This window comes from Telopea speciosissima, chromosome 3 (assembly GCF_018873765.1).
Source record: "Telopea speciosissima isolate NSW1024214 ecotype Mountain lineage chromosome 3, Tspe_v1, whole genome shotgun sequence".
NCBI classification, from domain to species: domain Eukaryota; kingdom Viridiplantae; phylum Streptophyta; class Magnoliopsida; order Proteales; family Proteaceae; genus Telopea; species Telopea speciosissima.
Window position 1 is genome coordinate 58,914,587 of NC_057918.1, and position 14,107 is coordinate 58,928,693.

Consider the following 14,107-nt stretch of genomic DNA (forward strand, 5'->3'; position numbering starts at 1 on the left):
GACTGTAAAAGTAGAGAACTACTAGGAGACTTACTAACATATCAACTATAACAACCAGAAACATAATAGAATCAAACTACTAACTACCTACTAACATAACTCTAACTAATGACTAACTATTGACTACCGCAAGGACTGGACAATAATACCCTATATTACAAACATATAACTTAACAAAATCGATATAGGAGCTTCCTGGGTTCAAAACAGGAATCAATGATGAACAGATATTGATGATTAAGCATTAAACAGCAGTCAGATCAGTAAGTAGGATAATTCAGTTCAGGAAAAACAAATAACAGATTTAGGAGAAACAGAATTAGACTAGGAAACCTAAACCGATTTGGGTTTTCAGACTTAAAACAGAACTTAAAATATAAGAGAAGAACAAGCAAGGGGATGGCAGCATTCTTGAGAATGTTAAATGAATCACCTGATAAATTAGATCATAATTAGGAACAATCATGAAATAAAGAAATACAAGCAGAAACAGACATAGCAGGATTTGACAAAGTTCAAGAACTGACCTGATTTCGATGGAGAATAAGTATAGAGAAGATAGAGATAACCAACCAGGAATCTGATTTCGATGGAAAATAGGAATAGAGAAGATAGAGATAGCCAACCAGGAATCCACCTGATTGCAGGCCTAGAATACCCTGTAACCTTGCTACTGAATGCACAGCAGCACACTCAGAATCCACTGAGTAATTCCTCTTGAATCAACAAGAGACTAAGAGAGAGCCTGAAACAGACCAACAGAGCAAAAGAGCTTCTTCACTCATAGAAAGCATGGGAAATGGGCTGCAGCCCTACATAATATTTATAACCTTGTGTTTAAACCCCTTCAGACACCTTAAGTGAGAGGCTAGAGCCAATCCTGACCAGAAAAGGAATAAAACAAACAGAACCAAGAGAGTGTCCCAGTGCACGAGACTCCCGCACTGCAGGGTCTGGGAGGGGCAAATATACGCAGCCTTACCCCCACTTCACGAGGAAGCTGTTTCCATGTTTTGAACCCGCAACCTAATGGTTGCAATAGCTCTAAAACTCTCAAATCGCAGGCTGTAAGGGAGAGTCCTATCTTGACTAGGACTTTGAGAAAATTAAAGAAACAGACCCAAATAAGGACTTGAATTTAATCAATCCTATTCCAGTAAACTAATAACAAATAAATAAAGAAAAATAAACCCAAACAAAACCCCACGATTGGACTAGACTAGATCTGGAAATTCTGGAACATATTCTTGCCAGGTCTGGGACTATTCTGGCCAGACTATGCTGGAACTGCAGGCTTCTTCTTCTACTTATGGTGATGTTTACAATCCTGTCACCACTACATCTTCTTCCTTAACCCACGAATGACCACCCAACCAGCGGTAATGCCGAACTATTCCAAGAGAGAGAACTCTCTCAATACTGATCCAACCAACAAATATTTTGGGAGAAGGTAGTTAACCCTGAAATCTATGGAATACAACCGAAAATCTTATCCAAACAACCAAAAGTCAAAGAGACAAGAGCGTTGAATCTGAAACTGGCGGTAGGAGTGAAACCAGCCTAGTTGCAGGCTATGATTCTCACAACTGGGGCGGGGTTTTGGGAACCAGCACCTAGGGTTTGAAATTTAAATAGTCCTGAGATGATGATATTAACCTTAAGTATGAAGAAGAAAAGAAAAGAGGTATGGGAGATCAAAGCCAAGAAGAAAGGTACTGTTACCACTGTCTGAAACACAGTAGGAAAACAGTAATAACTAACAAGATATAACAGCAAAGAATAAAGGAAGGAAAGAAAGAAGGTCTACCAGGGGAAGGGGAGAGAAAGAAACGAGATGAGACAAAGGGGAGAAGGGAATGACAGCCAAGCTGCCAAGCCACGAAGCTACACACACACTACCAAAACTCAATCTCAACCTCTATTCTGAAATCCATCGTAGGTACAAGCTCTATAAAAGAAGAAAACCCAACTAACAAAAGAAACCTATTTAAATAGTAAACAAACTCAAAATAAGGAAACTGGAAAATATAATCTAATCTCCTACGTATCTACCTATCCTATCTAAAATTCCCCAATAAAAGATTACAAGGTAATTCAAAATAAATAAATAAATTTCTAATATCCCACTGAAACAGAATAAGGTTGTGAGCCAGTTCATCTTGATCTGGATGGCCAGACTGGTCAAGCCAGTTCAACCATGAATATAAACACTCAGTTTTTTTCCCATTATCCACTAAAATTCTAAAACTGTAAGGGGTTACATCAAATAAAATATGTAAAAAAAAAAGTGCAATTGCTTTATTCAGCTTCCAAAGTAGAAAGAGCAAAAGTCACTCTAGCTTCAACTCTGTCCTGATCCATAAGCACACCTTTAGAACCATATATGTTACTATGTAAAACAGATTATATGCAAAACACCACTGCTCAAAGGATGATAGTTAGTCTGACAACTACCCATTAATGAATTAAACCCTGAGAAATAAACTTCCAAGGACACATTTCAACCCGAAAAAAATGACATGGTATCGTCTGGATTCCATTCCCTGATTGGCAACACAGTACAACATAAATGGACCGTAGTACCTCAATGAAATTTCCTGTAAGGCATTAAAACAAGAACAATGACAGATGACAGACAGAACTGAAAGTATCTCAGTTTTTTCTGACATCAACATCAGATGGGCCTAAAAATTCATATAGGACCACCGTATAAAATGGATATGAAATTTAGTTCTGGCAAGTAATGTAAAAAGAGTTGGAGCCCCACACACCACATCATGAAACAGAAGGGAAACAATTCCTATTCTTGTTAAGACACCAATAAATGTGGGATTTTCAAGATATTCAACCACAGGGAGACGCATTGCCATCATCAAAACTATGAATAGAACATGAAAGTATACTAATTTTCCAATTACAACCACCATGATGGAAGGACTTGTCATTTTCATTTGAGGCTCCAAGTTTTTCATTAGCATTTATGATTCTGTAAGCAAGATTGATTCAGGATTTGAGAAAAGGGGATATTTTACAGTGGGAACCATGAAAGCATCAAATTCTTATTTTCCAACCCTATCCATCTGACCAACTAACCTAAATTAAATTGTCCATCGATTAAGAAATTCCAAAAAGGCTGTATGCAGTGCGCACAAGGCTCCCGCATTTAGCAGGGTCTGGGGAGGGTCAAATGTACGCAGCCTTACCTCTGTTTCCAAAGAGGCTGTTTCCAGGACTTGAACCCGTGACCAAGCGTTCAGCAAGTGAGCACTTGACCAACGCGCCATGCACGACCTTCTGATTAAGAAATTCCACTAAACCGTAAATTTTTTCATATTCTTGGGATCAATTTTCTGCATTTTTCAGATGAAACCTAAATCCTAATCAGAACTCAACTACAGATTGTCTCAAAACTTTTACGTTTTTTTTTCTTTTCAGCCTCTAGATCTTTCCATTTTGTTTCCGGCATAAATTGTCTTTATTAATGCAACATAATTTATCATAACAAACCTTACACCATGATGGAAAAGTTATTGTATTTGCGTCCCAAACTACGTCCAAGGAAAAAAAAGGGTAGAATATGTATATGGTGTTTTTTCTTTTTAATTTTTATATTCCAGTTGTTCTCATAACAAGTATTTTTGTTTTGAAATCAGATAAATCAAATCATTTGATCTATGATTCATAGGAACAAAAAAAAAAGAGGACCCAGCTAGGTATTGACCAGGTCAGGACGAGGGAATATCAAACTCCTTGTCCCCATGTCTGCTGCAAAGCCATGAAGAATTACTTGCATAGCACCAATGGAAAAAATGGCCTTGTGAATTTGCTTTTTCTTAGTGGTGCATCCTTTTTTTGTATATGTGATAATAACCTACTTGCCCTTTTTAAGACATTATTTATTATATAAATAAGAAACCTCAAGAAAATTGGATTCAAATGAGTTACCACACGAACACTTACAAACATATCAATCACTAAATGCAAACAAGCAAAGAACCAGTCTAGTTTCCTTTCCAAACTCATCCAGAGTCTTACAAGAAAACACTGATAGTCATTGGTAACTGTACCCTGCAATCAGTATCACATCTGATTTTTCATCGTGGCTTTCCCAGGAAACATTAAATTCGTTCCTTACAAGTGACTGTTGTAGAAAACAAGTACTTGCAATAAATAATCCCAGGAAAAATGACGGATGATCCCTTGGATGAGAAAATTCTTTGTTTGAACTAAACCACTCCAAAGAATAGAATTTGTGCCATTGGCTAGCTAATTATGCTTGCACATCGGCAACTAGCACGCTGTTTAGGCTGGAAAGTAATCTCCCATCAGGACTTCGTCGTATCATCAGTGAGGATTCAATTGGTCTCCCAGTCCAGAGGAAATTTCTTTTTCTTTTGCTGGGGTTTTATTTGTATGGGAGGGAGATTGGTCAGAGAGAGCTTGAGTGTGCCATTGTTTTTTCGGGCTGGGGTAAGGTGGGTATGTCCCCCCCTTGTATTCTCTTTGCTGATTCTTTTTTATTTTTAGTAAAATTCTAGGGGCCAGCCCGGGTCCCAGAGAATGTTCAGGTTAAAAAAAAAAGAATAGAATTTGTGCCAAACCCAAGTTTAGGCAGAATCACTCCAGGGAATCAAAATTTCCTCGGAATCACTCTAGATAAGTGACAAAAAAAAGTGCCATAGATTACCATGAAAAAAGTGAAGATTGAGATTTGAGTCAACCATGTTTCATCTTTCAAGAACCACCCAACCATTCCCCCCCCCCCCCCCAAAAAAAAAAAAAAATACTGAAGTACAGCCATAGGTATCTTTCCCATGGGGTTGTTTGGGGTAACAATGGACAAAATATCATCTATTTTACATGAATGTATAATGGAAAGACTAGACAAGACTTCAAGTTGTTTACCTCCTTTCAGAGGGGGACCTTGACCGACTGTATCCTGCAACAAATGCACAATGAAACAAAAAAACCAAATGATGTTAGGGGTGTTCATTTTGCTCAAAAGTGAAAGAAAGTAAGACTGAAAATATAAGATGAATTTTTACAAGGATGAGACGCAAAGATATTTTGTAAAAACTTTGAATCAGTCACTCCTAAACCAATAAAAAAGAATAAGAAAGGGAATTGAAAAGGAATGTTGAGCCCTAATGTAGTCAAATTTACCCCTATTATAGGGGGCACGTTTCTGACTGCGAAATGTTTGATGGCCTCTGGCATCTCTCCTTGGGGAGTATCTTTGCTGGGGAGAATGCCCTCTGTCAAGCTTATCCCTCAAATCACTACTTACATAGTCCCTCCGACCTGCAATGATGAAAAGAAAATTATTTTATGTTGTATACATGACAGCTTCCATCTGTTTTTCAAAGTTGAAGGCCAAGTGGATAACCCACAGGTGATATAAAAGACTAAGCTTACCATTACATGGAGCAATATGAGAAAATAATGAACAGTAACAGTGTCTCCTTGCCAGTTCCAAAGGGGCCATGGAAATAAACGCTCTCATAAAAATACATTGATATGTCTATAACCGTGTTTGAGCATACCATTGAGAAAACCCTTTGAATATCAAAGAAGCATATAATAAGGATGGATGATACGCCTGCCTTCTTGAGCAATAAGAAAAACAATGAAAACCTGAACCATACAGATTTCTTCCCAGCGCCATAAATTACATACAATATATAAAAGCATCTCCCATCCAATAAAATTTGGCCTTCCATGACCACATCTTCCAATAGTAATCTGTGCTATATCACCATCAAAGAAATTCTTTCCCATATTACTCAAGGTGGACTGAGGAGTCAGATGATGTCAATACCATGTGCTCCACCATAACATGTACTGCAGAACTTACTACAAAAAACATTTGGATATTCACTAAACCTGATTATGATTTAAAATATCATGGAAGATTAAATATATTTGTGAAAACCTAATATCTATTTTTCTTCTAATAGGCCTTCACTGTTTCAGAGAAGCACTGCCAAACAACTGGAATTAGAAGGTTTGCCATTAAGTAATGTCATGAACTGCATTAAGAAACACCAATAAACCAGATTGTTGTTTGAGATGCAAAAAAAATAGGAACCCATTCAGTAAAGTAATGATCAAATCATTGAAAAAATACTAAATATCACATTAACCAGATACATACTGAAATGGGAAATCGTCAAGTCAAGAAACAAGTACTTTTCAAATTATTATATAATCCTTGCATGTCCACATTTCTGCCATCTGATCTGGATAGAACAGACTGAGAAATAGTAAATTACAAACCTATTTGAATATATTGGCGCACGTTCCCTCATTATTCTCAACAAGATCAAGGAAAGAGACTGATAATACACCAGTCCACTGGTGAGATAGTCAACTTGTAAGCGAATTACTCCAACTTAGTATGCATTAAAATGATCTAAAAGACGAAACCAAATCAAAGGTGATATAACAGTGAGCCACAAGTTTGAAAAGAGGATAAATTATGGCCTCATGAAAATGATAATTAAATGGTTCAAAATCTCTAGGAAGTGGCTAGATCTTGAATGAACTAAAATTTTGATGGGAGAGCCTGAGAAACACATGCAAATTTGACTAAATTTAATCTATATATTCATTTCTGCAACTGCTTATAGGACTCTATAGTTTTACATGCAAATTCGGAACTTGAATAGAAATCTCAGCACCATTCACAAACCAATATTCAAAATCTTCTGCAGTACAAATTGCATGTGGCACATGATTAACTGGCAAGATGATGTCACATGTGGGAAAAGGTTTAGGACACACAAGAACACCTCAACTTCGAGATGTTACCTGCCACAAGCATGTTCATATCGACGCATGCATACACGACTACAATGTATAATGGTAACACGCTCTCAATTATTTTTCTTCTCTACAACAAATAATTAATATCATATGCACTGAGAAGTCTTTTTATAAATTTAAAATTAAAATATAAATAAAGAAAATAAGACATATTACAGACCTCAACTCAACTAAGCCTTACTTAGCTGACTAAATGCGGTCAACTATACAAATCCTGCATTCCTGTTTCCCCATTCAACTCCAAGTCATATTTGTTGGTAATCCAAAGCTATCCATATTTTCCACACCACTTCTACACTTGCTGTTAAAATATTACAGCCAGACTATAATCTTTTTATAAAATGTCACAAAAAATGTATCCTCAAAAACTTATAACAATTTTTTAGTCATAAAATCTTATTGAAACTATTTGCTCAGTTTGAGCATTAACTGTCATAAAAAAAAAATTGAAGGTAACTCAAATGTCAGAAGCTACTCTTTCTTAGCAATTTACTGTCATAGTTGGGATGATTGTTACAGTACCTCCTCAGTTTCATTACATCTGGTAGTCTATATATATGTCTACCACAGACAGGTCTTTTGTTGATGGTAAGTTGAATGTCCTGTGGAAGTGGTGTTTAATGATGGATACGGCATGCAAAGTCACGGCTGTGGGTCTACCAACAAATATTAATCAGAAACTATACAGAAGGATTTGACCCACACCAGTACCAACTGGCAGTCTATAGATATATGTCTACCACAGACTATAGTTGTCAAGGCACCGCCTAGGCGTCCAGGCGCTTTGGTAGACTTGGGCGCCTTGGTTGCCTACTTGGTGTCGCCTTGCTTTTTTAGCCTCTCCAATGCCTCGGGCCGCCTAACCACCGTGACAACTATGCCACAGACACATTTCTTTTATTGATGGTGAGTTGAATGTCATGTGGAAGTGGAGTGTAATGACTGATACAGCATGCAAAGACATAGCTGTGGGTCTACCAACAAAACATTAAACAGAACACTATAGAAGGATTTTACCCACACCACTGCCAACTATCCAAGCTATCCGAATTCCGAGCAATGCAGTCATTTATTAGATGACAATACAAACAAATATATGTTACTATGAAGTATCAAAATATTTACCCATTATTTGTTTAATCATGGTTCTTTGATGGGAACATGTGTGTTCATCTGAGTCTCCATTACAAGGCTGTGTACGAGCTTCCACTTTGTCAGTTGCCATTTCCAGCCTTACTCTTCTCTTCTCTTCTCTTTTCTTTTCTTTTCTTTTCTTTTCTTTTTTCTTCCTTTTTTTTTCTTTTTTTTTTTTTTTTTTTTTAGGGGGGTGGTTTGCCTCACTGTTGCCAATTTGTTAAATCGAAGCATATTCACAGTATCCAGGTAGGCTCTTCGTTAATAACATCTTTCCCTTGATTGACGATCTCTTTCAAAGTACTCAGCCGTCACAAAACAAGCTTATGATGAATATCATTTTTCAACAAATTCAAGATCAAAAATTTCATCAGATCAGATCAGCATTCACACGTTCTTGTAGAAAGTCATCCATCTCAGAATAAGCATGAATATTGGAAATATAAGAACTATAGAGTATAGACCATAACCGTAAACACCCATTGAGGGAACAAAAGATACATCCATGTCTGGAAAAGATCAACACAAACATAAATTAACAATTTCGATAAATTTTCTGCGGCAAAATGTGGACCCTAAATCATACTTGTTAGGGTAGGAAAACAATAGCAGAAGGAAACAAACGCACTTACCATTAAAGGAACCAGAGAGCCGCCTAAGCTCCGAATCGCCATGGGCAAATGAGCAGCTTTCACGGGGACAACGGCCTCTCTGATAAAGTATGCAAAGCTTGGTTTTGTAGAGCTTCCGTTCAAGCATCGTAGGATATGAAAACAAGTCCTTGATTTAGAAATCAACAATCTCGAAGCAGATACATAAACACAGCCTAAATTATACGCAATCGATTGAGGTCACAGAGACATATAATGAATTCCAGGATTGATCGAAGCGTAATCATGAACCAAATCCTGCAAGTTCAAGAAATCGTAATTGTGAGTTCGACGCTTAATAGAGACTTAACTTATACAGCGGAAACAATGGTTTTGCCGCTATTCAGTGAATGACGGAATATCATTTAAACTGCTTTAATTCGACCATGAACTAATGCGCAGAATAGCATACTGATGATAGTACCTCGAGAAGAACCCAGTAGACCGCCACTGTGAAGAAACCCTTGAGAAATTTACAAATGTTATATTAAAACCCTAGAAATCCACTAAGGGCGGGAGCATCTTTTCTTCAGAGCTTACGAGGGTTACGAACTTGCGATAAGAGGGAAAATATCCAACACGCCCTCACCCGGATCTTTATCCTCTCAGGTTCCCGCCGGTACAGTTGTCCGGTCCAGCTCTTCTCGTAGGAGGCGGAAATGACAACCTAACCCTCTACCCGAACACACTATCTTAGTGGGGTCCATCACCTCTTATTAGAGGCACCGGACAACGAGTTCAGATCTGCTACCCACATGGGAACGGGTGGGGGGGGTCCCACACCCCCATTGAAGGTTCAGATCTGTCCCCACCCGTCCCCATGTTGGTAGCTGATCCGGATGCCCGACTGTACCATACAGTGAACCTAAGAGGATAAAAATTCTATCCACCTCACCATCTTATCATGCATTCACGCATAAGGATTATGTTGGTTTTAAAAAAAAAAATTCCAACAATCGCATGTTAATTTAGGAAATAGGGGTGTCGGAAAAAACTCAACCAACCCGAGCCGACCTGAGCCTGGACAGGGATGGGTTGGGCCTAGGTTTAACATAGGGTCGGCTGGTTTTAACACTCAATTGGACGTCAGGCTGAGCCTGGTCCTGCCCAGCTCGGCACTATTAAGGTCAATCAATATTCAAGGTCAATTAGGGTACCGAATATATACAATATTCAGGGTCAATCAAGATCGGCCCACCTTATCAAGGTCAAGCAGGGCCGAGTCAAGGGTTTGCTAGGCCTTGGTAGGGCCAGGCTAGGCCTATGCTGAGGCAAAAGACCTTATGGTTGGGCTAGAGTTTAGGGTAAGCCCAGCCCAACCCTACCCATTGACACCCCTATTAGGAAATGATATAGATCAGTCACATGTCAATTCTTGAACGGATTCAATTCATTAATTCTCTCTTATCATAATGTAACCCTCCCATGTATGTTTACACACCCCATTTTTGTCTCTTTTGAGCGAAAAAGAATGCTACTAGTCTACAAGGCACCTATGCCAAGACACAAGGGTGAAATGGCTGCCCTGGCCTCATTAAAAGAAAAATCCCACCCCTATTGGATGTAAGGGTGTCATTTGGTACGGTATTGGAAATTCGGTATGGTTTCGATACAGTATAGTACAGAAGATAGAAAGCAGATACTAATGTTAGAAAAAAAAAAAAAAAAAAAAACTTGAGTTTATCGAGAAAATTCCAATCGATTTGCCCATATAAATGCCTAGAACACAACCAAAAACTATGGGTGCAAGTTTGGCCCTGTCAGCCCAAACCTGCCCTGGCCCGCCTTGAGCCCGAACAGGGTTGAGGCCTCAGGCTAAGACTAGCATTTATATGGGTTAGGGTTGAGGCCTCAGGCTAGGACTAGCCCAGCCCGGCCTGACCCTGTTTTAAGTTATACTATAAAATATATATTGATATAATATATATATATATTATAAACTTTAAACGCCACCCACATTTTTTTATAGAATATATTATATATGAAGACAATAAGTGATATAATACATTTTTATTACAGTGTTATTTTACGTAGAATTGATAATTTTCTCCCCGACCCATTCCAGCCCATGCATTTCCTTCCTCTCCCCATGATCAGGGCCAATCAGGGTCAGCCCGACCCGACCCTGCGGACGGGTCAGGGTTGGATTTTCCTAGCCTTGAGTCAAGGTTGAGTCGGGCTTGGGCCCAACTAAGGGGACTTAGGGTTGGGCTAGGGTTCTATAAAGCCCGGGCCAACCCGCCCCTATTGCAGCCCTACCAATAACCATGGGAGAGATATAGTGATGTAACTTTCACCTAGTATGTTGGAGAAGAACAATAATAAAGAAAGCTCCAAAGCTTGATCACCCCTCAAACAATAATCTTCCTTTTGATAATAGCAACCTCCTTCAAAAAGCCTTCCACGGTTTGGATCTTCCACAACCTTCTCCTCCCACCTTGCCTCTCTTTCTTGTGAGAAGAGTAGAGAATGAGATATGAGTTTCGTGATTTCTCTCAAAAAATCACGGGTTTGTGACTTTAGTCCGTCGCTCGTTCGTTCTTTGTTCTTTTGGTGCTCAAGACCTCCGGTTCGTTGTAAAAGAAAGAAAAAACGAACCGCAAAGCCAAACACTTCTTCATGTTTTTCTGTTCTTTTTAAACAAAAGAACTGTTCAGAACGTGTTCTGAACGTTACCAAACGCACTCTTAGAGGCTACAGGGACCCTAACCATGTATTTATAATAAATACAAACCCTAATCCAATCCACCCCCCACTATCCTTAAAATTGTTCCTAAATAGGGTTTATGTTGTGGACCCACACCAATAGGTATGGCATAATTAATTAAGCCCATAGAAATCCTAACAACCAAAACTATACAGGATCAAATACAAATTGTATTTCCAATACCAATACCGTACCGACTCGATACGTTTTGTATTTGGTATTAACAATATTTTGTATTTGGTATCAAAAACAGTTTTTATTTAGAATAAAAAAACACAATATTGGCACGGCTCAATTTGTTCAAACATTCCATTAATTCTCGAGAGCTTTGATTTGATTGAGCCATTCCAAGATCCCACTTTCACCCACAACCTACGATGATGAAGAAGACGATACAATAGAATAATGGAAGGTGTAAGAGCATGAACATGCCTCTTGTGGTTCGGATTTATACATACTCAGAGTTGTGGGTGTCATAGATTTAGGAGTTTGAACCAAGTTCTTCTTAAAGGATAACAATAGCGAGAAGAAGGATTACTGATTGAAAGAATTGTAGATTGAGATGTAGGAAGATTAGCAAGAATTTCAATGTAAATTTAAAAAATATATCTTTCATGCTTGGAAACAAAAATGGGAATAAGAACTTAGGGTATTTATTGAACTTGACTTTCATTTCATTCGTGAGAAGGTTGCTAATAAAGAACTTGAGGTTCGCTTCATCTCCACCTTTGATCAAGTAGCTGACATTTTTACCAAACCATTGCCTCCACAACGGCTCTCTATGCTTCGATCCAAGCTCACAGTTCTTCCATCCCTTCTTCGCTTGTGGGGGCGTGATAAGGTTCACTCGGTTCAGGACTCTATTGTCCCAGGAGAGAGTGATAAGGTTCACTCAGTTCAGGACTCTATCGTCCCTGGAGATAAAGTCTATCAAGCTCAGGATTCTAAAGTCTCCTGATCTCGACAGTTTTGGATCTGCTTTGGCTCTATCTTTACGTTATCATATGTAATGTTGTACAATCTGTAAACTCTTCTAGAGAAGCATAACTCTATGTAAAGTCTTCATATATATATATAAACCTGAGTGCTCATCACGAGATAGTGATTGAAGCACATTGAAATCCAAAGCTTAACTTCCGGTGAGTCTGAGCCTTCCCACCTGCTTTTTGAATTCTCCCCTTCACCACCCTGTAATTTTCGATTCAAGTCTCGGGTGAAGGCTCAAGGAGTTAATTGATGTTTCTTCCATCTTATAAGCCGTTTTTGCATTCACATATTCTTTTGTGGATGATTTATTAATGTAAAAAACGAAGGAAAAGAAAAGGAGATATATTTCATGAATTATTTTACTCTTTTTTACCCAATATTTTTGGGTAAATTACAAATCACCCCTGGTTTTCAAACGAAACTCAGATCACCCCCTGGTTTTTGAAAAAACTCAAATCAGCTCCTCTACAGTAATGGTGTTAGTTTGCTGTTAGTTGTTGGTGTGAAAGGACTATTTTATCCTTGTACTAAAACATTAGAATTAAATTTACAATACTACCCTTCCTTCAACTTCAACCTAAATGGACAGCTTCTTTTGGGTTAAAATCAAAGCTTTCCGCCATCTGTAATGGCGGTTCTTTAAAATAAAATAAAAAAATCTCTGTAGGATGCAAGTTTAAAACTTGATGAATGGACGGAGAAGGGGCGAAGTGATTCGTGAAACCCTAAGATGAAAGCAAGAAGGTTATGTTTAGTAGGAATTCTACATAACTTTTGCAAAAGATTAGATTTTTAATAGTTGGATCCGTGGAGGAAATTAGAAACAAAAACAGGAAATAAAACATAGAGAAATTTAAAGCATAAATAGAAAAAATTGAAGTGGGAAAAAAAGGTAAGGAAAGAGACCTCCGGCGACTCCCTGAAATATGCAACCACAAGCACAAATTGTGGGAGGAGAGAGGAAGTAACAGCGATGTTCTTGTTGTGAATTTGTCGATGAACTACATGTATAGACCTCAACCACCCCCTCGCCCCCCGCAGAGTGAGAGTGTTGATGGATAGGTATAGATATACCGAATGCATAATCTAAGTGAATTGAAAACAACTGATGAGGCAGAAGAATGTACAAAAAATAGGTTTTGACTCTTGAGTGTTTACTCCAACAAGGAAAAAGAAAAAGAAAACAGAGAAGGGAAATAGAAAGCTTAAGAAAAATTAAATCAGACACAGTCCCTGGGAATTGGGTAGTAGCATGAGATCAGACACAATCTCCCCATTGTTGGCTGAGAACAATGGCATTTTTTTTTGAAACCCCTCTAACCCACAAGGGTTTTCAGATTACAGCGATAGCGGTTATTTTTTCCGATATCCTTTGCCGGTATACTGGTCGCCGTATGAGTTTATCCCTTCGTCGGGAGTTGTAGAGCAGGTGGGCACTCTGGTTAACTGCGATTTGCAGGTTTCTACCTTCAATTTTGAAACCCTATATCAATTCTTATTTTTCGCATCTGGGAATGGAGTTTTTGAGGGTGGAGACGGCGATGGAGTTGGAGGAAGAAGTGCATCCTTGTAATTTTTTCTCTTTCCTCTCTATCAGGTGAAAGCTTGAGATTGAGTTGCAGGTGTGAGGAAGAGGATGGAATTTGAGGATTTTAGTTTCAATAGTAAAATCGTAAATCAACACTGATCAAGGGTAGTTTAGGGATTTAAATTTATTTAACGGGCTGACATCATCACTTAACAACATAAAACTAACGATAGGGACTAATTTGTCATTTTGGGGTCAAAATCAGGGGGTGGTTTG

General features: G+C 38.4%; 1 protein-coding gene across 2 annotated transcripts in view; it reads right to left on the reverse strand.

Annotated features, from left to right (window-relative positions):
- LOC122654340 (zinc finger CCCH domain-containing protein 13) overlaps positions 1–9,054 on the reverse strand; it is a 33,581-nt gene extending 24,527 nt beyond the window's left edge. The window contains exons 1-4 of one of the 2 annotated variants that reach the window (XM_043848397.1): positions 9,034–9,054; positions 8,592–8,867; positions 5,164–5,301; positions 4,906–4,939 (exon numbers count right to left, since the gene is read on the reverse strand). In XM_043848397.1, coding sequence (XP_043704332.1) covers positions 4,906–4,939; positions 5,164–5,301; positions 8,592–8,718 — 299 coding nt within the window. In that variant the 5' untranslated portion in view covers positions 8,719–8,867; positions 9,034–9,054. Of the gene's footprint in view, positions 1–4,905; positions 4,940–5,163; positions 5,302–5,415; positions 5,854–8,591; positions 8,868–9,033 lie in introns of those variants that run through there. The other variant, XM_043848398.1, reaches the window with a different exon arrangement.
- Between the last annotated feature and the right edge of the window lie 5,053 nt (positions 9,055–14,107).